At 40.1% G+C, this 26,401-nt stretch overlaps 1 protein-coding gene across 1 annotated transcript in view; it reads left to right on the plus strand.

The window, feature by feature from the left end:
- Positions 1–26,401, plus strand: part of PHEX (phosphate regulating endopeptidase X-linked) — a 195,912-nt gene that overhangs the window by 24,278 nt on the left and 145,233 nt on the right. The window contains exons 4-6 of the mRNA XM_082610379.1: positions 14,870–14,956; positions 16,570–16,796; positions 24,693–24,761. Of these exons, the coding sequence (XP_082466505.1) occupies positions 14,870–14,956; positions 16,570–16,796; positions 24,693–24,761 (383 nt within the window). The remainder of the gene's footprint in view (positions 1–14,869; positions 14,957–16,569; positions 16,797–24,692; positions 24,762–26,401) is intronic.

Raw genomic sequence — 26,401 nt, forward strand, 5'->3', positions numbered from 1 at the left:
ATTTCAATACATTATGAAAAGTTTCCTGCTAGTTAGCTTGAATGTTGTAGGAAGATAGAAACATTTTACTTTAGAAGATTGTCAACTAAATTTGGGATCTTTTGACTAAATATAAGGTTTTTGGCATGAGTAATGACACTGGATATTTGCATCCTGAGAAAGATATATATATACCTACAGTGACACTTCTCAACCTGCCCACACCCAGGCCCTATTTTGCATGGTTGGTGTGTGTAATGTATTTTACTTTGTAGTTGTTCAAAGGAGTTGCATATTTTTGAAAAGCCACTTCCTGAAAGAGGATGACAGGGAAGGGAAGAAAAATCCTAGCTGGCTTTGGCGGTAACAATTCGGAGGCGCACCCACGTGAGCTTTGGTGGTAACGATTCCTGAAGCTCCTACAAGTTCCCACGTGTTCCTGCTTTTGGTTGCCAGAAGCCAGGATAATAACGGAGCTGAGAATACGGGATTTTTGCAGGAACTTCCAAGGGTCATCCAGATTTCACAGCAGAAGCAGATGACTCAGATTTCCTGGGCCTTGAAACCTGTGTCTTAGAGAAATGGGACAATCACTTACCTTTACTATACTCCTAATTGGTCAGTGGCAACACTCAGGCACCAGAAAAATTTAAAAGTTGGTTGCACACAAATGCATGGCCAAACGGAGTTGAAAATTTCGTTCTCGCATTTCCAAACTGCCTGATGAGATGATTTCAGCTGTGCTCTCATCCTCAATTCTGAGAACTTTTCAACTGCAACTTGAAGGTGTGGATGGGTTGAGCATCTTTACAATGTGGAAAAATCCCCATTTCTCCCCTGATTTACTAATAATGGGGGTATTTCTAGTCATTACTGTGAAGTGACCCTTTAACAGATCCCCACCCCCCCCAAAATTCGTAAGAGTACATCACACAGCAGGCCCTGACAGTCTAGGCACTTAATAGAGGTGACCTTATTTAATAATACCCTTGTTACCCTTTGTTGAACTCTCTAAACTGAACTCCCAACAAGCCTGTAAGATGGAAGGTTTATCTACATCTTGGGAATGAGGAAATAGAAGTAGCCGAGCAATACAATCAATAACCAGCCCAAGATCACACAGCTAATAGGCGATGGAGCTAGGATTAGAATTCAGATTATTTTGACCCTCAGCACCTGGTAAAACCCCTGAAAACCAGGAAGGTGGTATTATCCCATTTTACAGTTGTGAAAATTGCAGCTTGGAGAGGTTAAGGTCATTCATATTCACACAGCTAGTGACCTATAAAGGCATCTTCCAGAGCAGTGATGTCGAAAAGAAATGTAATGAGTCACAGATGCAACTCACATGTAATTTTACATTTTCTAATAGCTACATTAAAGTAAAAAGGAAACAGGTGAAATTATGTATTTTATCTAACCTAGCATATCCAAAATATTGTCATTTCATGGAATCAATATAAAAAAACTTATTTGCAAGACATTTTACATTTTTTTCTTGCCTACTAAGTCCTTGAAATCCACTACGCATCTTACACTTGCAACATGTGTCCTTTGTGGACCAGTCATATTTCAGGTGCTCAACAGCCCCTTGCGACTACCCGTTTCTGAATTGGACAGGGCAGTTCTAGACCAGTGCTTCTCAACCCCAGCTGCACACTGAAATCACAGGGGAGCTTGAAAGACACAGATGCCTGGGTCCCATCCTCAGAGGTTTTGATGTAATTGGTCTGGGGTGGTACAGCCTGGCTTCCGGTTTTTTAAACACCCTTCCCCTGCAGTTGGTTCTAACGTGCGGCCAAGTTTGAGAACCTACTCAAGTGTGACGTCCAGTCTAATTAACCAAGTAGAGAACTGTAGCCGCTGTCTACTGGAGAAGGTTCTGTGAGTTTTCTGAAACGAGAACCATTCAAAATAACCACTCTGGCAGTATGCTTTGCTAGTGCACATCAAAGACTGTTGGGCAATGCCCTAATTTATTAATTTCTCTCAATTTATATTTCCCAACATTTTGACCAAGTCCCAGAATAACGTAAGGAAAGAGATTTCTTTTCCCCCCCTTGACTACACACTGCTCTGGATACACACCAGTGCAAGTAAATTAAGACATAAAAATTCAGTTATTTTAATTGAGGTCAAAGGTGTTCGTGTCAGTCTGGAATCTCTGAGCTGTGGAGAAGAGGAAGTTGGGGTTTGAAAGCTGCAGGTCGTTGCCAGAATGAAACGTGTCTAGTGGGGACCGTGTGGGAAGTGCTGGGTGAGGAAAGGAGGCAGTTGTGGCTCCGGCTGAGGTCTGAAGGCTGCATAGCCCACGCTGTGGCAGGACGCCCACGAAGCTGCCCTTGCCAGAGGTCTCACGCCTGCCTCCCCGCTCAGCCAGAGTGGTATTCTTGCCCCTGAGACCTGGATGTGAGACCCAGCATTCAGGAACTAAAATGTCTCATCTCACCAGAGGTTCAGTTGTCCTTAAAATGCTTTTGCAGTCATTTGGAATAATTTTTATCTCGCCTTCTTTTATTTAAATTGAAACACAGCTTGAATATTCTGGACACATTTATTATTTCCCAGGAGGAAAAATACTGGGTCTTCTGTGGTGGTGATGCTATAGTGACATGCAGTTTTGTTGGTTATATTTATTTAACTTAAAATTAAGCAGGAGAACACACAAACACTGCTGTCTTTCATAGCCTCAACTAAATTAATACCATATTTCATTGAATCAAAAAGACTGTCAACTGCAAGGTGCACCACTATTTCATGTATGCTAAATAAGACTAAGCTATTACACAGTGGTTTCTTAGCACTTGGGATTTTTATTTTATGTTCATTGAATGTTTTTTACACTTAGACATTAATTTTTATCACGTTAGTCTTCTGCATTAATTAAAAAGGAAAATGCAAGCAGAAGAGATGGATTAAGGTATTCCTAAAACTTCCTCACAGTATTTTTGATTTCAAACCATCAGTACTTCTGTTTTCTCACAAAACACTGTCCTCTTTCCATCAATAACAGCAGTGATTCAGCATTTCTTTAAAATGTGTTCCCAGTCATCTCAGGGATTTTCCTCCAAGACTGCCTTTTTGGATATACAGTAAGTTTTCATTTCATAGCCAAACTGTAGTGAAATCTTTTTGGAGATGAGTTAAGCGATAATTTCCTAGCCAGGCAACCAACTCATTTGAAGTGCTGACAATTAAGAACTGCTAGATCAAGGTCACACATGGCAGGCAATGGCATCTACATCGTGACTGTGCCTGGCTGACAGTTTTAAGATGAATTCCAATTTCAGAGATGTTAGGATGTAAAAAAAAAAAACGTGCTTCTTAGATTTCATGAAACATGGTATGTAAATTGTATTCCTAATAATCCAGATTCCCCAGCTGCTTGTCACATCCACCTTGTTTATGTACTTCTGAACAATTTCAATGAGATTTGCCTGCTGTTCCCTCCTCAGCACACCTAGGCTTTAATGAACAATGGTGTGTAAGCCAAACTCCCCCACTTCCTTCTACTCCACTTTGCAGCTGGAGTACAAAGTACAAAACTGTACTTTGATACCGTTCTTCTCAACCTTGAATGTGTACATGGATCACCTGGGAATCTTGTTAAAATGCAGATTCTGTTTCAGTGGGTCTGAGAAGGGACATGAGAGTCTGCATTTCTGGCAAGTTCTTAGGTGATGCCCACACTGCTGTTCCAGGGACCACAGGTTGAGCAGCCAGGCTTTGCTACATCTAAGAACATGGTATGTCATTAAAGAAATTCAGCACCTCTCCAGGGTGCATGGGTGGTTTGTTTTTCCTTCATTTATATTATTATTTTGTTGAAAACCTGTATAATGCAAATGTCATTGTATTGGGTAAGAACGAAGATTTCTTAGGATGAAAAGAAAACAGGAACTTTATATGTCCTCTCTTACGGTACAGGGAGAGGTATTTCTTCCCCTTAATTTGTTTTCTGAAAGATTTGTTCATTTGGTTTTCCCTTGCCTTTCTCCTCAAAAAACTTGGGCAACTTGAATTTATTAGGAAATCTGCATGTAATTGCAGATTAATAACCTACCCATCAATACCACATTAGTTCATTGTGATTAATAGCATCTGTGTGAATACTTAATGAATTAGTAATGACGGACTATTTGCTTTAAAGTGTCAAGAGAACATTCCATGTAAAAAGGCACTACCCATAACGAAAATTAATTATAGGCTGGTTGGATAATAACTTGTCACAAACAAGATATGTTTGTTTGGAAAGCCTCGTTGGTGTTGATATTTGCACAGTGAGAGATACTTTTTAAAGCATGCATGGACCTTTTAATTTATAAAATGAGAGGGGAATTTTATTTTCAACAACAGTTAAGATAGGTATGGGAGCTTATATTTATGAGAGAGAAACACACACTCACAAATATGTGCTAGTGCACTCACAAGTTTGCTTGTGTCACTAACCAGACTTCCTGTAGTGACCTTTTAGATTGAGTTCCAAATTGAACTGCTTCTCCTACCTGCTGTCTATTCTGAATTCATAAATTCACTTCCCCAAGGCCCAAGCATTTCTTGTTACTAATTTTATTCCTTTAGCAAATCATTTGTTTTCTCTATGGTTCCTCATTCTAATTCTGTGATGTTGCCATCATTGTTTATTTCTGTCTTTGCCCTACATCTGAGGAAGCGAAGGTCAGGAAAATTATGTGAGTTGCCCAAACCAATCCAGCCATATAATTTGTCCCCCACAGATTATGGGTCTAGCATTTCAAATGTCTCCAAATTTAACCCAGGCGGAAAGAGCTGCATGAGCAGAGGCTCTGTCCAGCTGGTGCCTTTGAGGAAACCCAAGAAGCCCAGTGTGATGGGAGCTCAGAGTTGGAAGGGAATGGGGACACAAGACAAAACTGAAGAGAGAGGAGGGACCAGAGCACATAGGCCTTGTAGGCTGTTTAAAGATTTTCGCTTCTGTCCTCGGGCAGTGGGAAGCCATTTGTAAATGTCATGCCAGGGGTGCCGATGAGCGATGCATTTTGCCAGAGCGTGCTGGCTGCATGGCTCAGAGGAGGAAGTTGATGTACAGAGATCAGTTCTGAAGGCCCCAGCATGCTGTTCTGTTTTCTAGCTAGGGATCCAGATGAAGGTAGAGTTTGTCTTCCTTGCTACAGAAAACCTCAAGCATTATTGGGTATCCTTTTCTCTCCTTTCTTCTCCTTTCAGCATGAAGGGTCATTGTGTCTTCTCTGTAGCCTCCCTTTTTTTTGGAACACTCCCAGACACCTGGAAGAATCAGCTAGGGGAGCTGCAGCCACAGCCAGTGGGTGTGGAAGTTAACTTTTGTCCCACCAGCCCTCTTGCCCTTTTGGGTCCTCTGCTTGTGCCAAGGATGCTATTGCTTCCTTTTTTTTTTTTTTGCAGGAGAAGATTCTGGACAGAGAAAGAAAAGAGAGCCCAGCTCTGAACCCCTCACTGTCAGAAACCCAGTTTTAGAGGGGCAGCTGCCCTTGACCACACACTGTGGTTTGAATAGCCAAGAATAGAACCTCTGCTGCTCTCACCTCCTCATGGAAGGTGGGAGTGAAAACAGGGGTTAGTTGGGAAGTGGCTTTTTAAACCTATGTTTACAGTGTTTTGATGCCGCTGTCATAGATGAGAGAGGAATCGTGAAGTCTGGAGCTCAGATTTTTTAGGATTTCAGGGATGCAATATTTATCCCACTCTTCCTCTCTGTAGGGTGTGGTATAAGCAGGAGTTGAAAATAGCTATCCTGTGTTGTTTTTTTCATTTGGAAGTCTTTCTGGCATAGTGCTGATTTTTTTTTTTTCTTAAACCAGTGAATCGACTCTCACCTCAAACACATATTGCATTTCATCTTTAAGAAAGGAACTTTTCAAAGCCGGGTTTTTCAGAACTGAGGACTAAGACCTAAGTGGGCCAATGCAAGGAGAGTGTTTCCAGGACAAAACAAAGTAACGTTCTCCTTGAAGAATGTTGATGTTGAATTAAGATGGAGCTACAGAGTGAGGAAACCAGCAAAGAAAGGGTAAAGCTTCTGATCTGACATTGGGTCAGGTGGGGAATGGGAGAGGAGGAAATCTGGGCTGGTGATGTCCTGGGGTCGCAGGCATCAGGAAGGACTGCTGATAACTGTCAACTATACCTTAGTAAAGCTGTGGGGGAAGGAGGGCTGGTGAGTGCTGTTGGTTGAAAGTAGTGGTTCTCAAAGTACGTTTCTCCACCTGCAGTATCAGCATTACCTGGGAATTTGTTTGAAATGCAAACTCCTGGCCCCCACCCCAGAGCTATTGAATCAGACACTTTGGCAGAAGGACCCAGCACTCTGTGTTTTAACAAGCCCCTCTGACAAACCCACAGCCAACATAATACTCAGTGGTGAAAAGCTGAAAGCCTTCTCGCTAAAATCTGGAACAAGACAAGAATGCCCACTCTTACCACTTCTATTCAACGGAGTGTGCCCACTCTCACCACTTCTATTCAACATAGTATTGGAAGTCCTAGCCACAGCAATCAGAGAAGAAAAAGGAATAAAAGGTATCCAAATTGGAAGAGAAGAGGTAAAATTGTCAACATATGCAGATGACATGATATTATATATAGAAAACCCTAAAGACTCCACACAAAAACTACTAGAACTGATAAATGAATTCAGCAATCTTGTAGAAGGATACAAGATTGACACTTGTTACATTTCTGTTATATTTCTTTACACTAACATTGAAATATCAGAAAGGGAAAGTTTTAAAAAAATCCCTTTTAAAATCGCATAAAAAATACTTAGGAATAAACCTGATCAAGGAGGTGAAATACTTATGCTGAGGACTATAAAACATTGATAAAGGAAATTAAAGATGATTCAAAGAAATGGAAAGCTATCCCATGCTCTTGGGTTGCAATAATTAATATTATTAAAATGGCCACACTACTCAAAGCAATCTACATATTAATGTGATCTCTATCAAATTACCCATGACGTTTTCCACAGAACTAGAACTAATAATCCTAAAATGTATATGGAACCATAAAAGACCCAGATTTGCCAAAGAAATCCTGAGGAAAAAGAACAAAGCTAGAGGCATAACCCTTCCAGACTTCAAACAATACTACAAAGCTACAATAATTAAAACAACGTGGTATTGGCACAAAAACAGACATATGGATCAATGGAACAGAATAGAGAGCCCAGAAATAAACCCACACATCTACAGTCAATCTTCGACAAAGGAGGCAAGAATATACAATGGAGAAAAGACAGTCTCTTCAGCAAGTGGTGTTGGGAAAGCTGGAAAGGTGAAGTTAGAACACACCCTCTCACCATACACAAAAGTAAATTCAAAATGACTTAAAGACTTAAATATAAAACATGACACCATAGAACTCCTAGAAGAGAATATAGGCAGAACATTCTCTGACATAAACGTACCAATATTTCTTAGCTCAGTTTCCCAAGGCGATAGAAGTAAAAACAAAAGTAAACAAACGGGACCTTATCAAACTTATAAGCTTTTGCACAGCAAAGGAAACCATAAACAAAAAGACAACCTACTGGGAGAAAATATTTGCGAATGATGTGACTGACAAGGGCTTAATTTCCAAAATATACAAACAGCTCATACAACTCAATAACAAAAAAAACCCAATCAAAAAAATGGGCAGAAGACCTAAATAGACATTTCTCCAAAGAAGACATACACATGGCCAACAGGCACATGAAAAGATGCACAACATCACTAATTATTAGAGAAATGCAAGTCAAAACTATAATGAGGTACCACCTCACACCAGTCAGAATGGCCATCATTAAAAAGCCTACAAATAACAAATGCTGGAGTGGGTGTGGAGGAAAGGGAACCCTTCTACAGTGTTGATGGGGAATGTAAATTGGTGCAGGCACTATGGAAAACAGTGTGGAGACTCCTTCAAAAACTAAAATAGAGTTGCCATATGATCCAGCAATCCCACTCCTGGGCATATATCTGGAGAAAACTCTAATTTGAAAAAGGTACATGCACCCAACGTTCTTAGCACTATTCACAATAGCCAAGACATGGAAACAACTTAAATGTCCATTGACAGATGAATGAATAAAGAAGATGTGGTATATATACACAATGGAATACTACTCAGCCATAAAAAAGAATGAAATAATGCCATTTACAGCAACATGGATGGACCTAGAGGTTATACCAAGTGAAGTAAGTCAGAAAGAGAAATACCATATGATATCACTTATGTGGAATCTAAAATATGACACAAATGAACTTGAAATAGACTCACAGACCTAGAAAACAAACTTATGGTTACCAAAGGGGAAAGGGGTGGGGGGGGGCAGGGATAAATTAGTTTAGGATTAGCAGAAACAAACTACCATATATAAAATAGATAAACAACTAGGTCCAACTGTATAGCACAGGGAACTATATTCAATATCCTGTAATAAGCCATAATGGAAAAGAATATGAAAGAGAATATATATGTGAATAACTGAATCACTTTGCTGTACACCAGAAACTAACAGAACATTGTAAATCAACTATACCTCAATTAAAACAAAAGCAAAAGCAAGCCCCTCTGATGATACTGATGCATGCTCAAGTTTGGAAACCACTGGTTTAGACTAGGACATAATGTGAAGTGAAGCTTTCGGGACCAGCTAATTTTGTTTTGATCTAACCTCACCAGGCCTCCTACCTATGACTAGGAGCATCAGGAGTGTGTATCACTGGTCACAGTTATGGTTACAGGGCAAAGGGGGTAGATGGCTCAGCATAGGGTCACTCCACCACTGCAAAAACAAGTCTTGATATAACTGGAGAAGGCATTTCTTCCAGTTATGATGGAGAGCTCTGTCAAGAAAGTTGATAAGGACTGCCTCTGGTTTAGCCACCTGGGGGGCTTGTTCTCACATAGGAAAGTGACTTGCAGAATTTTACTGGGTACCTGATGGTCAGATGAGCAGGAGTCAGGGACCTGGGTCCAAATCCAAGCTCTTTTACTAGCTGAGTTTCCTTGGACAAGTTATGACAGTTCTTGCCTGTAGACTAGGGTTAATGATACATGCTGCTTAGGGTTGGTGGGGGATTAATTGAGGTCATGTACAATATACCTGGCACAGAGCAGGTGCTTAATAAATGAATGCCGTCACCAGGGTCCTTGGATGTCTCAGGACTGCTCAGGAAGGACCACTGCGGGGGGTATGTAACCATACGTGGCCTTTTCTTGTAATGTTAAGATGGTAGAAATAGGCAGGAAAAATGTAATTAAGATTTGTACTATAGGAAAAAGAAACTGAAGATGAATTTTAATGACTCTAAGTTCAGCACAGGCCTTACATTGAATTATCTGCTAAGATTCAAATTATCTAAATAGGAAAGCTATTTTTATGATTTAAAATATTATATTGGCAGATTCATTGTAATGCTATGCTATCAAAGAGTGATGTTAAAATTTAAATTATTTTGAAGTGTGACCATGGTAAGTGTAATCCTTAAAAATTCACTTATAAGTGCGCATAATAAAAGAGTTAGCTTCTGTGAGACTTTTGTAGTGTCTGGCAGTTGTATAAAATTGATTTCATTATGGACAAAGAGGTCTTTTGTGTTAAAAGGGGAATATTTTTATGTTATTTGGTAACCCATGATTTAGATTGATGAGTTTGAGGTTTTTAATGCCCCTAAAATAATCTCTGCCCCTTTTTCTTAAGCTAATGCCAACCAACAATTATCATTTATGAGATGATCATAAAAAATGAACAGAGAAAAGCATTCTGACAGCTTCTCTACCTATGTTTGGGTGGGAGTTTTCCAGAAGAATGAGAAATATCAGCTCTTATTGTCTTTTCAGTATGTCAAACAGACTCAGTTAATCCCATGCTTGACCGGCTGTGGGGCTGAGGAACTGCAAAGTCGAGTGTCACACAATTCGTGTGAAAACATGAGGGTTATGGGATCCACAGACCATGACTTAGTTAACTTGAATTTTATTTTTTAATGAGAATAACAATGAGCTTTGCAAGCTGATTTAGAGTCTCCACATCTAACTGCATTAGAACTTAATACCCATGAAGTGTGAGTTAGGAAAATGAAATTTTTCAGTACGGTAAATAAACTGAGGAGGCTGGAAACCAGATTGAAGTCTGTAGCCTGGAAAATCAACAGAGACTAAAAATAGTAAGATTAGAGGTGACATTCAACCATGGACCAGCCAAAGGTGGTTTTTAAGTACCACCAAAGGAGAAACCAGGCCATCATATGATAGGTTTAAAAAAATATGTGTCTAGAGAACATTCTGTTTCTTATGTAGGTGTGGAAGGGCACACCTTCCCTTAAAATGTAGATTTGGTTTTCCAAAGTTTTGATTTTTCATGTTCTTTCTCTCGCTAGAATTAAGAGGACACTCCCACTGATTTCTAAGGGAAATGCTGGCATAATCTACATGAAATTGAGAATTCACCTTGATGACATTTGACTGAAGTCTTTAGAATGCAGTTGCTGTTTCTAAATATTAAGCAAATCAGGCAAACAGCTCCAGCGAGCTCTTAGCAAGTAGCCAGAGGATCCCCTTTAGAATAGGCACATAAAAGGATTACAGGGTCCGGAGAAAGAACACAAAGGAGCGTGTTTTGAAATAATCCTTATGCTCTGGGAGCCATCTTGTTTAAATGGCGTCACCTTAACACCGAGGTTCTTGGTAGGTGTTTGCTCACAGGCCTAAAACTTTGTGCATGTGGAGTTTTTGAAAACAGTATTAGTTGGGAAAGTCCTAAATATTGCAAAAACTCCAGATGACTGGCCTGAGCTGTATGTGACTGTCGTGAGCTCTTGACTTACCAGGGGACTGCCAAGTCCTTAGGAGTATCGTTTTTCTTTGTTTGGAATTCCCTTTTCTTATTCCAGAGCTCTCAGTAAAGGCCCTGTCTGAGCAGGAGAGTGTGGACTGAGTGAGTAGAATTGATAGTCCTGTCTGGCTTCTGCGGTTAAAGGAGGTTGAATGCCAGTAAGTATCCACCCGCCCCCCGCCATAGAAGAGCAGGGAAGTGGAAGTGGATGGTCAACCCGAGACCATTGGTGAAACGAGACTTACGTAGCTCAAAAACCAGTATTCACAAAAACAGTTGAAATCTTGGATCTCATTGTATGATATGCAGACTGCAATGTGAGAAAAGGAGATTATGGATGTTAGTATAATTAGGACGTTGCTGATTATAAAAAGAAATAACAAAATAAGTCCAATTTCTCACATTTCCTTTTCATTTGGGTGAAAAACTCTCTCAGACTTTCCTTGACAGAAATTCAGCTCGGCAAACATTGAATACCAACCATGCCAAGTGCTGAGCCCTGGGTGTTCAAAGATGAATGTGACTCAGTCCCTGACCCAGAGAGCACTTAATCTAATGGAGAATAGCCATTGTTAATGCCGATTTTATGCACTAAAAGTATTTTTTTGTGATAATATTTGAGGCCCAATGACCAAAAATACCTTCTTTATTAAAATTCTCACATGATTCGTCCCCTGTGAGGCCAAACCTGTGTTACAAAGGCATGGGCAAAACCAATTTCTTTGTAGACTGTAGATCCAAATGTGAAACAGTAAAGATTCTAGAGGAGAACATTAGACACTATCTTCATGACCTCAGGGTAGGCAAAGATTTCTTAAATAGCACACAAAATATGCTTACCAAAGATGGAAAAAGTGATCACATTAGACTACATTAAAATAATTTCAGTTCATTACATGATACCATTAAGAAAATGAAGTCTGGAGAATGGAAGAAGACTTTGCAATACAAATATTCAACAAAGGATTTGTGTGTAGTATATATAAAGAACTTCTATAAATTAATAAGAAAAAAGGTAGATTACCAATAGAAATGTGGGAAATAGACTTGAGTAAGCACTTCACAAAAGAGGATGTTGGTTGTCTTGATTGGAGATAGTGACTGGAAGGGAGCACAATGGGCTCCAGGGGTTCTGGTCATAATGTTGGTTATGTGGGTGTGTTTACTCTGTGAAAATCCTTCAAATTATGATTGGTGCACTTTTCTGTAGGTGTGTTATAATTTCATTGAGAAAGTGAACATAAAGAAAAGGCCTTGTTGTCTAGGATGAGGAATGTGGCAAAGTATTTTCAGACGTTATCTCTTGTTGGAGCATTGCCTCTACTATGGAAGCAGAGGAAATGTTGAGAGCATGGGCTTTTGCTTGGTTGTTAGGGCAGGTCCAGTTTGTGTAAGAGTCCTACACAAGGAGTGCCAATGTCTTGGGTTAGCAGAAGGCCTTTGGCTACCAATATCCTGAGAAGGGAGGAGGAAAAAACACTTATGGAGAAAGCACTAGAAACAAGCTTGATTACTTTACAATTTCGTGTAGAGCTAACTCAGCCTGGAAGCCTGTTTAAGCCACCATTGATTGATCACTTACCATGTATTGCGGCATTGAGATAGGGACTTTCTGTGCATTAAAATATTTGATCTTCACCACAACCCTGGAAGGTAGGTGCTATTATTTGTCCAGATTTACAAATGAAGAAACTGGGGCTTAGGGAGAGTACGTAACTTGATTAAGTTCCAGCTAGAAAGTAGCAGCAAGCTGCAACTGGAACCCACATCTTTGTGATTGAAAGTTCACCCCCTTGACTCTATTATTTTGCCTTTTTGGGGGGCAAAACCAATTTTATCTTGAGCATAGTGAGAAGAAAAAATAATTACCCTTTATGCACATACACCCACATATATCAAATTTTGATGATCATAGGCACTTTGAAACTGATTTTAAAGTCTGAGGTTTGTTGTACTATAGGTTATGAACTGGAGTTTTCCTTCTCTGTTGTAACATGGTTAGGAACACCTGGATGGGGGTGAGAGAAGACTGAGAAATCTTCCAAGAAACAATGCACATTATCATGGGAATACACTTACATGGGTGACCCATGAGCCCTTCTCAGTGCTTTAGGGACATTGTAATAACCTGAGTAATTGCCTTTGATAGGCTTTGTTTTCTGCTCATTAATGACTCTCCAGGTTAGATTTTATACTTCTTACCACTAATTGAAATACAGAGATCCATAAAATGGATGCAGCCAACTGATTGTTACAACATTGTCTGCATATCAACGTTCTCCTGCCTGCTTGGGTTTGAAGAGAAGGAGAGGAGAAGGGAAAGGGTAAGATAAGGAACCTGTGTTAGCTGAATTTGTTTCAAAAGCCAAATTCTGGAACAGAAGCCAGAATTTTGACACATAAAAATTATTGATATTTGTGCACTGTTAGGGTTTGGGGATTGCCCTACTTAGCATATACATGTCCTCTTTTCCCCTTCTCGTGATACATAGAGCACCTTGGGTACACACTCAGGTACATATTTAATATTTTGAGTTCTTTTGTTCCACGGCTTATTTTTGTTCCCCAGGGTGTTCATGTTTGCAGCCTGTGGAGTGTTTATAGCATCACAATAACAGTGCATCCCCAAATGAAATTTGGATTACTTACTTTCAAATGTGTCTCCCCAGCAATCCAATGACTGTGGAAGCAATATGGTGGAAAGGCACATTATCTGATTTGACTAGAAATATATGTGGGTATGATTTTAGAGATTTCTGTTTATTAAAAAAAGAAATCTTCTTTTATCCTTGGGGCTAGTTATCCCACTTTTATTGCTGTGGTAATACACAAGAAAGAAACAAGTTGAAATAATTGAAAATGCCCACATCGAGCTCAACTTATTTAGTTTATCTTAGTTATATGTACTTGTTTGATGTACAGATGCTTATAGAAAACTGGACAGAAGCTCTGGGTTCCTTTTTTTTTGAAATGTAGAACTTCTAGTTTAGAAGTAGATTCTGCTTTAGGGAATATGTAGTTATTTATTAATTTGATTAGCACTGTACATTGTATCTTGAAGCTATTCAAAGTACTGTAGGAGCATCTGTTGTACCATCATTTGGAGGCTGCTAGGTTGTTTCAGAAATAAATACCAATTGCCTTGACAACTGCAGTTTGACATAGCTCGATGTAGCCAGTGCCATGGTGCTGTGTGGGAATTCTTTGTCTTGGCTTCATGTTGGTAAATTGATATTCTCAGGTACCTCCAAGGTGTTATTTTCTGGGGAGGGTAGTTTTTATTGAGTCTTGGCTTTCCTAGTTCCTTATTTAATGAAATAGTGACAGCTGTCATTTTCTACCTTCAAACAATAGCATCAGTGATTTTATAAACAGAAAATCATTTTCCAGGTGGGCTTGTGTCCATGCTGGCAGCCATTTTATATACATGGCCTCATTTTAAATGGCCAGGACTTTGAATGTGTAAATGGGCAAGTTTTCAGGCAATTTGGGTAGGCTTTATATTCTTGCTTCTCCATTTCCTGTCTAAACAACGTCTTCCGTGTCCACAGCATGTTTATGCAACATTGAATAAAACTTCTAATGGGAAATTTCTTACAGGTGACCTCCCTGAGAGGCTGGGCTGTGAAGAAATCTTAAGAAACCCGACCCTGATGAAATTGCCTCCGTTGAGAATATTACTCAGTGCAGAAACGAGGAATAGAATTCAGTTATTTTTGGTTCTTGAAAAAATGAATTCTGGGTTTTTTTGTGTGTAGGTGGCAGAAAACATTAACCCTGGCAGAAGGTCCAGTCTCAGTTGGAAATTGAACTTTTGGTTTCTTTGAATTAGGAGAACCTTGGAGAAGAGGATGTTAAAATATTTTTTATTTGAACCTCAAGCAATTTGGAATCGGTTCTACTGTCTGCATATCTTTTATAGACGTATCTTTTCCAGGGTTGTCTGTCTCTACATTTAATTTTCTGGAGGCTGGGACTGATTATCAAATGACCTCCAACTCAGCATCACCTGTGGCTGGATACTAATGAATCCTTTTTTAACCTTCCTAGCACTTTTGGAGAAATCAATCAGTAGAAGGCGGGACACCGAAGCCATACAGAAAGCCAAAATCCTTTATTCGTCTTGCATGAATGAGAGTGAGTAATAAAGAAAATAAATAAAATAATTTACCACCCTTATTTTTCAGAGTTCTGTTAATGCTTAAAGATACTGTTTAAGGAAAAAGAGAACTACTAAGAATTCTACTAATATTTAAAGGTGATGCTTAAAGAAAGGAGCTATTTTCCAAGACTGGATTTTGACTACCCCTGCCTTTTTTAAAAAAATTAATTAATTAATTAAATTTTAGCTGCGTTGGGTCTTCATTGCTGCGCGCAGGCTTTCTCTAGTTGCGGTGAGCGGGGGCTACCCTTTGTTGCGGTGCACGGGCTTCTCATTGCGGTGGCTTCTCTTGTTGCGGAGCACGGGCTCTAGGCACACAGGCTTCAGCAGTTGTGGCTCGCGGGCTCTAGAGCACAGGCTCAGTAGTTGTGGCGCATGGGCTTAGTTACTCTGCGGCATGTGGGATCTTCCCAGACCAGGGCTCAAACCCGTGTCCCCTGCACTGGCAGGCAGATTCTTAACCACTGCACCACCAGAGAAGTCCCTGACTACTCCTGTCTTTTTTTTTTTTTTTGGAATTTTATTTTATTTTTAATACAGCAGGTTCTTATTAGTTATCTATTTTATACATATTAGTATAATATGGGATGGTGGGATGAATTGGGAGATTCAGACTGACATATATATGTATAAAATAGATAACTACTTCACTCTGTATGATAGTCTCTAGGTCCATCCATGTCTCTACAAATGACCCAATTTCATTCCTTTTTATGGCTGAGTAATATTCCATTGTATATATGTACCACATCTTTATCCATTCATCTGTCAACGGGCATTTAGGTTGCTTCCGTGACCTGGCTATTGTAAACAGTGCTGCAGTGAACATTGAAGTGCATGTGTCTTTTTGAATTATGGTTTTCTCTGGGTATATGCCCAGTAGTGGGATTGCTGGGTCATATGGTAATTCTGTTTTTAGTTTTTTAAGGAACCTCCATATTGTTCTCCATAGTGGCTGTATCAATTTACATTCCTACCAACAGTGCAAGAGGGTTCCCTTTTCTCCACACCCTCTCCAGCATTTGTTGTTTGTAGATTTTCTGATAATGCCCGTTCTAACAGGTGTGAGATGATACCTCATTGTAGTTTTGATTTGCATTTCTCTAATAATTAGTGATGTTGAGCAGCTTTTCATGTGCTTCTTGGCCATCTGTATGTCTTCTTTGGAGAGATGTCTGTTTAGGTCTTCTGCCCATTTTTGCATTGGGTTGTTTGTTTTTTTTAATATTGAGCTGCATGAGCTGTTTATATATTTTGGAGATTAATTCTTTGTCCGTTAATTCATTCGCAAATATTTAACATTGCTCATTGGCTTGGGTCAGTATAGTGAGCCCACCTTTTATTGTTGGGAATATTGGGCAGGTTCCCTAGTCAGCTCTGCTGGCAAGAACATCAGGTTTAGACAGTCACACTGAAGTATGAGTCATAGGTAGTTCTGTTTCTGTGGTTAGCTCAGTCCACTGCACCTCTCCCTAAAAAGTTAGGTTGGGACCTTACTGGAATTTTCTCTTAAGAAGATACACTTGCTTTCTAGTTTGGTGATCGAGTTTGCAATTCTAACTCTCTCTTCATATTTGCTCCCTTTCAGAAGCGATCGAAAAAGCAGATGCCAAGCCATTGTTACATATCCTGCGGCACTCACCTTTCCGCTGGCCTGTGCTCGAATCTAATATCGGCCCTGAAGGGGTTTGGTCAGAGAGAAAGTTCAGCCTTCTTCAGACACTTGCAACGTTTCGTGGCCAATACAGCAATTCTGTGTTCATTCGTTTGTATGTGTCCTCTGATGACAAGGTGTCCAACGAACACGTCTTGAAGGTATAGTGAGGACTCCTTCATCATGCTTGTTTAGTCCAAGGTTAGCCTTTTTGGGTTGCCTTCTCAAGGAAAGAGACTCATACCACCTTAGTGAAATGATAAGGTTAAAAATTCTGTTAAACGTTAGGATCTAGACTATTCCCTACCCACCCCCCACTCCCCACCCCCCCAGATTTGCAGATTGTAAATCATGAACACACTGTTTTTGTCAGCCTTGCAAGAAGCCAGTGAGTGAGTTTCAAGTGATCTGTAATCTGGCTCTCGGATATCTACCCTGAGCATGTGTAGGGCCCCTTAATTCTGGTGGGGAGAGATGAGCAAAGACTTTCTGAACTCTGCTCTTCCTCTCCCCTCATTCCCCTGACCAAGGAGTGAACACGTGCTATGGTTCATTGTTTTCCTTCACTAACATCTTGTGTACATGCCTAAAATTTCATTGTCAAGTTGTCTTGAATCTCTTGTCCTTCCTTTCAAAAGATAAGGCAAAACTTGTTCCAAGTGCTTGGTTGCATTTTCTGTTAGGAGAGTAAACATCTCTTCCATAAAGGAATGGGCCATGAGGACATACCCTGAGGTGGAGTATTACATTGGTAAAATCAGGAGACTGTCAGAAAACTGCCAACAGTGGAAGATTCATCAGTCAAAGAACTTGGCAAGAATGCAAATAGCACTTTTCAAATTGTTTTGTCTTTTGATTCTATTTTTTTTTTTTTTTTGCTTCTGTGGTTACTTTAGTAATGAAAATTTTGTTGAACCGCTGATTTTTTCCCCCAGTTCTGTTCTTTGTTAAACCAGAAAATATTAATGATATATTGATATTTAAATCATAGAAATATAAAACCTTTAGAGTGTATTATCCTCTCCTGATATAAGTCAACTTTTAAAAATCTATACCCTGGAGTTTATTTTTTGATTTATACCAAGGGGCTGGCAAATTTTTTTCTGTAAAAGACCAGATAGGAAATATTTTAGGCTGTGCGGGCCATATTATCTTTCTCAACTACTCAACTCTGCTGTTATACCTGGTAAAGCAGCTGTAGACAATATGTACATACATGGGTGTGGCTGTAAGGTGGGCTGGCCTGCAGGCTGTAGTTTGTCCCTCTCTAGTTTAGGCAATGGCAGTCTCAATAAAAATATCTTTAGTCACTGAAAGAATTCCCATCTCCTCAAGAGGAAATTCTTAATTACAGAGACAGCTGTATATCTGTGCTGGGTGATGGAACAACAACATGACACTGAGACATATTCTAATGCTCTCAGGATAAGACATGCTCTTCAATGCTCTATGATCATGGTGATCAATTGACCTCTGTCCCATGTTGATAGATTACTCACTTAAGAAAAACAAACAAACCAGGTTTTAAAACTCTCATTCTTAATTTCAGAACTATTATGGTATCCCTTCCAAACACCTTAAGTGTTTTTTTTTTTTTCTCAATTTTTTTTTCGATTATTATTACTTTTTTTTGCGGTACGCGGGCCTCTCACTGTTGTGGCCTTTCCCGCTGCGGAGCACAGGCTCAGCAGCCATGGCTCACGGGCCTAGCCACTCCACGGCATGTGGGATCTTCCCAGACCGGGGCACGAACCCGTGTCCCCTGCATCAGCAGACAGACTCTCAACCACTGCGCCACCAGGGAAGCCCTTACGTGGTGTTTTGAAGTAAGTTGGAGACTGTCTTTCAAACTTAAGTTTATGTACTCTATTGCATGATAGATCTTGATTTCCACACAAGTTAATTAATTGCAAATGGTAACCATTTCAGTTTTCACCAATTTCTGGATCTAGTATAAGAACTGAATTCATTTAAACATTTTATTATGGAAAATAATACAAATAAAAGTAAGAAGAATAGTACTATAAACTCCCATGTACTCATCAACCCACCTTCAACAGCCAGCAACTTTTGGCTGTTCTTGTTTCATCTGATACACCTCCTTTTGGAGAGGAGGCTGGAACATTGTGTAGCAAATCCAAGGTATAATATCATTGCACTGATAAATACATCAGTGTTTATCTAATGGAAAGGACTATTACAACAACCAAAAAAGTAATTGTAATTCCATAGTTAACATCTAATACCTGGTGAATTTTCAGTTTTCCTGATTGTCTCAAACATGTCCTTTAAAAAAATTAAACAGTTGGTCTTTGGTTCAGGTTCCAAATAAGAATCACATGTGCATTTGGTTGACACATCTATTTTAATTTATAGCATACTAGATTTGACTGATTTCAGGGTAACCTAATAGCTAATGAGAGAAAATTCTTGTTTATAGGAGAATCACAGCTTTAAAAATGCAGGAGAAATAATAGAATTTAAAAGTTAGCATTTTTTAAAATCCCTAATGAAAAAAAGAATTAAGGCAACTATCACCAATAGCTGCTAAAGCTATTAGATGAATGGTTGATGGAGAAATTCAGGATAGAGAGACCAGACTGACATCAAATGAACCCAGATGTTAATGGTAGCATTGCTAAAAGTTGGAAAACCAGATTTTGTGTGCCTCCTGATACCATGCAGTGGGAAGCATATGCTATCACCAATGATGCCAAAAGAAAAGGAAAAAAAAATGAACTTGGATCTAATCAAGCCTGTAGTTTTAACACCAGCTTACAGGAAACACGGGGAATAGAGGATCGTGGCAATCAATTTTTAACAGCTTGCCTTGCACACTTAATATTCAATTAAACTGATCCTAGAAACACTGAACTGTCAATAACAGAACACTTTCCAAATGTAAGGAGGCACTCATGTGCTTACTACCGGTCTCTTCTGCCAAGATGGCAGCTTCCTCCAAACTGATGTGTTTGAGCATGGCCTGGCATTTGAGTGCAGTGTGCATTTGCTTTAGTTATGTCCCTGTTTGTACCATTTTATATGAGTGGATGAATTAACAAGATAGAGCTATAGTCTTTCTAATCATGACAGAGCTGCTAGAAGTTCAAGCATGTGTCTAGATATTGGTAGGAAAAGGTTTCTTCTGAGATCTGCCTAAAACCCAGTGGGGCTTCCCTGGTGGCGCAGTGGTTGAGAGTCCGCCTGCCGATGCAGGGGACACGGGTTCGTGCCCCGTTCCCGGAAGATCCCACATGCCGCGGAGCAGCTGGGCCCGTGAGCCATGGCCGCGGAGCCTGTGTGTCCGGAGCCTGTGCTCCGCAACGGGAGAGGCCACAGCAGTGAGAGGCCCGCGTACAGCAAAAAAACAAAAACAAAACAAAACAAAAAAACAAAAACCCAGTGAACCTGATAACAAAAACTAGTGTATCTATGGCTGCCAGTGTTGTAGAATTTGTGGGTGTTGCTTTTGTTAGAAATAGTTAAAACTATAAAAAATCTAACTGAATATTTGAAGCCCCTGAAGCACCTTTTAAGTTTTGTGGAACATAGTTTGAAAACCACCGCCATAGTGGAGAAAAGAGTATGCTTTGGTGTTAAAGAGATTGAGGTTTGTGGTTTGGCTTTGTGACTTACTCACTGAATGTGTGTGCAGATTGTTTGTTTCACTTCTCCCAGTTTCATTGTCCCCATGTGGAATGAAGGGTGAATTAGAATTTACTTTTCACTGTTGCTGTGAGATTTAAATAGGATGAATTTGGTGACAATTTACAGGATAGATGCTGGTACACAGGAGCACGTGACAAAAGGACCTTTCTCTTAAAGCATGACTAGGCAACTGGTCAGAACCATTTGGGGAATGTTTCTCTTCAATTTCTGTGCCAAACATGTGTGTCTCAGATCTCAAGTTCAGATGTGCGAGAAATAGCCATTTTCTTTAGTCAGTCAGTCTCATCTCTGACTCTGAGCTCCCACCCCCGCCTTTTAGTTGGAAACTGAACCAGTCTAGGCCCTTCCCCACTTCCCGGCTACTCCATTTCTCAGCCTTCTCCTAGGGTATTGGGAGACCCTCTGATCATAAGTTATGTGTTTCTGAAAAGAAACCTGCCATCCCAGCCCATGTAGCCACTTCAGGTGTTCCTCTCTGCTGCTGGGGCCCTGGGCCTCCCAGCTCCCTCTCAAATCCTGCCATTTCTAGGGGCATTGATGGGTCCTTCTGCTCATGAGAAACTTTGACTTCTTTGGCTGCCTAGATCCTCTTTTTGCTCTGGGAGAACTCTCTCTTACCCCCAAACTCTTCTCCCTCAATGTATTTAGACGTCCTTTTCCATCACATTCTATTTTCCTCAATGTTCTTGGGTTTTCTAATCCCACAAACCCATGGGGATAAGAAAAAGGACTCCTTTGGGAAGGCACAGCTCTGTGAGCATACTGCTAGGTGACCAGGTGGTGCCTTTGGGTGCCTTTCCAACGGGCACATGTATTCCCATGCCAAGAAATGCAGTTTGGCAAGCAGGGGTTGCTCAAACCCACACAGTGGTCCTCTGTAAAGTTCCCCTGTGGCAAGATGGCACAGGATTTGCCACAGACTTAAATGGGAGAAAGGAAATACACAAATACAGGAAACGACAGATTAATGCCTCCCATCATATCTCACTACATGTGTTTGAGTTTATTTTGTGTAAGGAGATACCAAGAATGAGGATTTAAAGGACGATAAAAGACTTTTGAATATATGTGGTCCTGAAAGAGTGTTCGGAAGGCCAGGGTTGTCTCAGTTTGTGTTACCAGAACAGTGGCTTGAAGTGATCATCACCCAGCGCCTGCATTTATGTGACTCTTAGCAAAATCCGTAAGGATGATAAGGAGAGACTGTCTTGGAAATGAAGTTGTTTCTAACTTTTTTGTCCTTTTCCTGCATCATACTATGTGAGATGTTTCTTTTTGTATTACTGTTTTCTTTCCTAACCCGTGGTGTATTGCAGTTAGAGAAAAAATTCGTATTTCCGTTCAATGTGTCAAAGTTCCTAAATATATATTATACTTTCTACTTGCAATATTAAGGTCAGTTATAAATGCAAGGATTGAAGAACCTCAGATAACACAGTGTCCTAATATTGGCCTCTTGAGAAAGTCTTTTGTCTCGAGTTTATCTGGTTCTAATGAGATTTAGTTGACTGACCTTATTCAATCTGTTTGGTGTATTTAAGATGTTCCCTAGAAACTGTAGCAATCTGAAAGTTTAAAACAGGTCCGGTAACTTCACTTGAATCATCTAAACTTTTACAATAAGTGGATTTAACTTCATTTCATCAGAGGGAAGCTTTGGCTTTCTTGATATTGTCTACACAGTTTCCTTTCCTTTGAGACTGAAGCTCAAAAAATTCTCCAAGTGGTCTAAATCTAGTTGAAACCCAAAGCATCTTAATCATAATATTATGTTTCATGTTCCTGGCTTACTTAATTTTTGGAAGAAATGGTGGTATATGGGGAATTGGAATAGGATGAAGCCAGGCTGGCTTGTGATTTGGTTGTTTGGGGCCAGTTAGCGAAGAAGATTGAACACAATAGTTTGAGGTTTTTAGCAATACACCCAGGCAAGATGGATGTTATGAAAACATCTTTTTCCCCCAATTTACTTAACTTTTTAAATGCGTGAATAAGATTTAAGGTAGAAAATCTGCTGTTGCGTTCAGTTTTATTCAGTCTTTGGGCAGTTGCTGATACTCAAGAAAACAGAAAGAACAACCATAGATTTAGAGAAGGTTCTGGAACTTAAAAATCTTTTATTTAAAAATTTATATACAGTTAAATTCACTTTTTTTTAAATTCACTTTTTGTGAAGCACAAGTCTGTAAGTTTTTACAAATGCATGGAGTCATGTAATCACCACCATAAGAAAGAGAATAGTCCCATCACTCCCTCAAAATTTACCTCATGTTGCCCCTTTGTAGTCATCCACTCTCCCCATCCCCAAACCCTGTTCTCCATCCCTACAGTTTTGCCTCTTTTGGAATGTGATTAAAATTTGCCCATGCTGTTGCATGTATCAGTAGTTCATTCCTTTTTATGAGTGAGTAGTAGTCCATTGTGTATCACAGTTTATCCATTTGCCAGTTGAAGAACATTTGGGTTGTTTCTAGTTTGGGGCAATAATGAATAAAGTTACATGCAGGTTTTTGCATGAGCATAAGTTTCATTCCTCTTGGGTAAATAGCTAGGAAGTGAGATTGCTGGGTCACATGTAGGTGTATGTTCAATTTTACAAGAAACTGTCAAACCATTTTCCAAAGTGGCTCTGTCATGTTGCCTTCCCAACAACAGTGTGTGAATGATCTAGTTTTTCTACATCCTCACCATCACTTGGCATTATAAGTTTTTTGTTTTTGTTTTTGTTTTTTTGCCATCCTAGTACATGTATAATGGTGTTCCACTGTGGGTTTAGTTTACATTTTGCTAATGACTGGTGATGTTCAGCATCTTTTCATTAATTTATTTTCTGCTTGAATATTTTTTTTGGTGAAGCGTTTGTTCAGATCTTTTGTCCAGTTTTAAATTGGGTTGTTTGTTTTCTTATTGAGTTGTGAGGACCCTTTATATATGCTGGATACAAGTCCTTTGTCATATATGTGATTTTCAAATTTTTTCTCCCTGTCTGTAGCTTGTCTTTTTCATTCTCTTAACAATGTCTTTCACAGAGCAAAAATATTTAATGATGATGAAGTCCAATTTATTTTTTCTTTTATGGATCTGATTTTGGTGTCTAAGAACTCTTTGTCTAACCCCAGGTCAAAGATTTTCCCCTATGTTTTCTCCTAGAAGTTTTATAGTGTTAGTTTTTACATGTAGGTCTATGATCCATTTTGAATTAATTTTTGTACAAGTTGTGAGGTGTGGGTTGAGATTCATTTTTTTTTTGGCAGATGGATGTCTGATTGTTGTAGCTCATTTTCTGAAAAGACTGTATTCCCTTTGATCGCCTTTAAGGTGCTGAAAGGTTTTTTTTTTAATTTTAAAAAATATTTATTTTCTTTAATTTTTTGGCTGCATCAGGTCTTAGTTGTGGCATGCAGGATCTTCGTTGTGGCATGTGGGATCTTTTGTTGTGGTGAGGGCTTCTCTCGTTGTGGCATGTGGGTTTTCTCTCTCTAGTTGTGGCGCTCAGGCTCCAGGGCACTTGGGCTCTGTAGTTTGCAGCACGCGGGCTCTCTCGTTGAGGTGTGCGAGCTCAGTAGTTGTGGCACATAGGCTTAGCTGCCCCGCAGCATGTGGGATCTTAGCCCCCTGGCCAGGGATCGAACCCACGTCCCCTGCATTGGAAGGCGAATTCTTTACCACTGGACCACCAGCAAAGTCCCAGTGCTGAAAGTTTTAATTCAAGAAATTATGCTATACTTTTCTATAATAATAATTCTAGATATTTAGTTGTCTGATTATTGTTTGTATTTTTATCACCTATCTTAAACTTTCCAGAGAGGGTTCTAAAGTTTGCAAAGATTTCTCAAAACAAAATTATTATTGATTCCTTTCCCCCAAAAATGGTACAATACAGTATTTTAGGGAGAGGGAAGTGGACAGTCTGGTTAATCAGCTTGATGTGGATTGGCATTTTGCAAAATACTGCAGTGAGAAGAATAGTGGATCTGGTGATGGAAGACAATGATTCTCCTCTGAGCTCTGCCCAACTGTGTTACCTTGGGGAAGTCACATGACTTCTTTGGATTTCGTTTCTCCACCCACCAAATAAGGGGGAAAATCAGATAATCTCTAAGACCTATTCCGACTCAAATATTATAGCTTTGATGCTATTCAGTATTGTTAGAAACTCAAAAGGGTTAGAAACCATGAATCAGGGGAGGAGGGGCAGGTCTCTGATACTTTATAATGGTCATTGCTGAAGTGCCTACTTGCATGTAGCTCTGATTGCATTGAATTGGTTTTGTAATGGTAACACATGCTCTAAATATGGCTGGTATGCAGATCTCATGACTCTTGTTAATAACATGGTACCTAAGAATTTACAGTGCAAGCAAATGCTTTGTTTTTTGTCTCAACAGCTGGACCAAGCAGCGCTCTCCCTAGCTGTGAGGGAAGACTACCTTGATAATAGCACAGAAGCCAAGTCTGTAAGTTTTACTCATTCAACTCTGTATCTTGTCAGGCATTGTTGGGTTCATAAATTGTTCTCAAATTCCCAACTCTTTACTAGAATTGAGCAATGTAGGTGTTTGATGACCATATTCCCAATGTAGGAAGCAAAGGCCTTTCATTTCGGCAGATAAATGACACTCCCTGTTTTCTGGAAGTCTGAAAATGAAGGCTGTATGAGTCCCTGTGCTCAGTGCCCTCATGATCAAGCTGGGAAGACAGCACACCCAAATTGAGTAACCAAAGAATGAGCTTGCAGCCGTTCCTCAGAAGTGCACAGAGCTCACAGTATATTGCAGAAGCATGGGCATGGACACCCAGTCGACCAGTGGTTCCCAAACTGTACTGCTTAAGAACCACCTGGGAAGCTTCTATTAAATGTCGATTCTTGGGCCTCAGCAACGGAAAGTCGGATTTAGTAGACTTGAAGTGAGGCCCAGGAATCTTTCTTTAACTGGTGCCCCAGGTTAATTTAAGGTTAATGAGATGGGATCAATCTGGTCCGACTTCTTGGGTTGGCTTGGAAACCTAGTAGTTTCCTGGAGGTTGGATTAGAGCTGGTTCATTCCTAACACTTTCAATTCATTTTGGAACCTCTGTTGGACTTCCAAAGGAGCCTCAGACCCAGGGGAACCTTGACCAGGGAGTGCTCAGGTTTCTGGCCTAGCCTGAGAATGCAGGAACTTCGACAGGGAAGTGCTGGCTCACAGTGGAAGTCCCTGCTCCTTTGCTGATAGGAAAGCCTATATCTAGAAGGCTCTGGAGGGCAGGAAGCTAGTCAAGATCCTAGGCAACTTTCTGGCTGAGGACACTCATGGAAGAAGGTTGGCGAGTTTTCCTTCTTGAAAGTGTTCAGAGTGAACTTTTGCCAATCTGGGGCACCTCTGTTTCTGCTGGGGTTACCACCCTACAAGCAGCCGTGCTTGAAATCTTGTCCCTGTCCTATAACCAATCAGTCCTGTAGACTCTGCCTTCAAAGTATCTCTTCCACCTAGTCCCTCCTTTCTGTCCTTACTGCCCTAGGGCAGACCCCTGTTAGGTCTCCTTTTAGCTGTTCCCTCCTCCCCTCATTCCATTGCCTCCTTAGCACCACCACCTGACAAGTTCTCTTCTCAAAGTACAGCTCCCAGAGTGCTTTTGCTCTCAAGCTAGACTCTAAATTTCGTAGAGGAAGGGAGTTCAAGGCCTCTTCATGACCTGGTCCCAAACCACCTTTGCTGTCTCACCTATTTTTATTCTTCCCCCAACAAAGCAGCTTGCACACCTCACAGGAGGACTCCTCACCGCTTCTGAACCAGTCTCCTTTAACTGCTATGTCCCCGGTTTCTTGAGGCTGGAATTTTCCAGTTCTTGAGTTTCTAAGCGCTTAGCAGCTTTATTAAGGACCTCATTTTGGTCTTGCTAGTGTTACAGTTAGTAATGACGTGTTTATCTTCCTCACAGGGTCACACTGAGAACCAGACTCAAGTATTATTTAATTTTTCGTCTGTACCTCCCATGTGCACAGAAGGCCTAGCAAGATATCGTGCATATGTATTGATTGAATAAATATTTTTGGAATTGAATTGGGAATTGCAAAACATTTCTAACTAAGACTATTTGTGAAGCTTGCTTACTG

This window comes from Mesoplodon mirus (genome assembly GCF_964341445.2).
Source record: "Mesoplodon mirus genome assembly, chromosome: X".
In the NCBI taxonomy this organism is placed as follows: Eukaryota; Metazoa; Chordata; class Mammalia; order Artiodactyla; family Ziphiidae; genus Mesoplodon; species Mesoplodon mirus.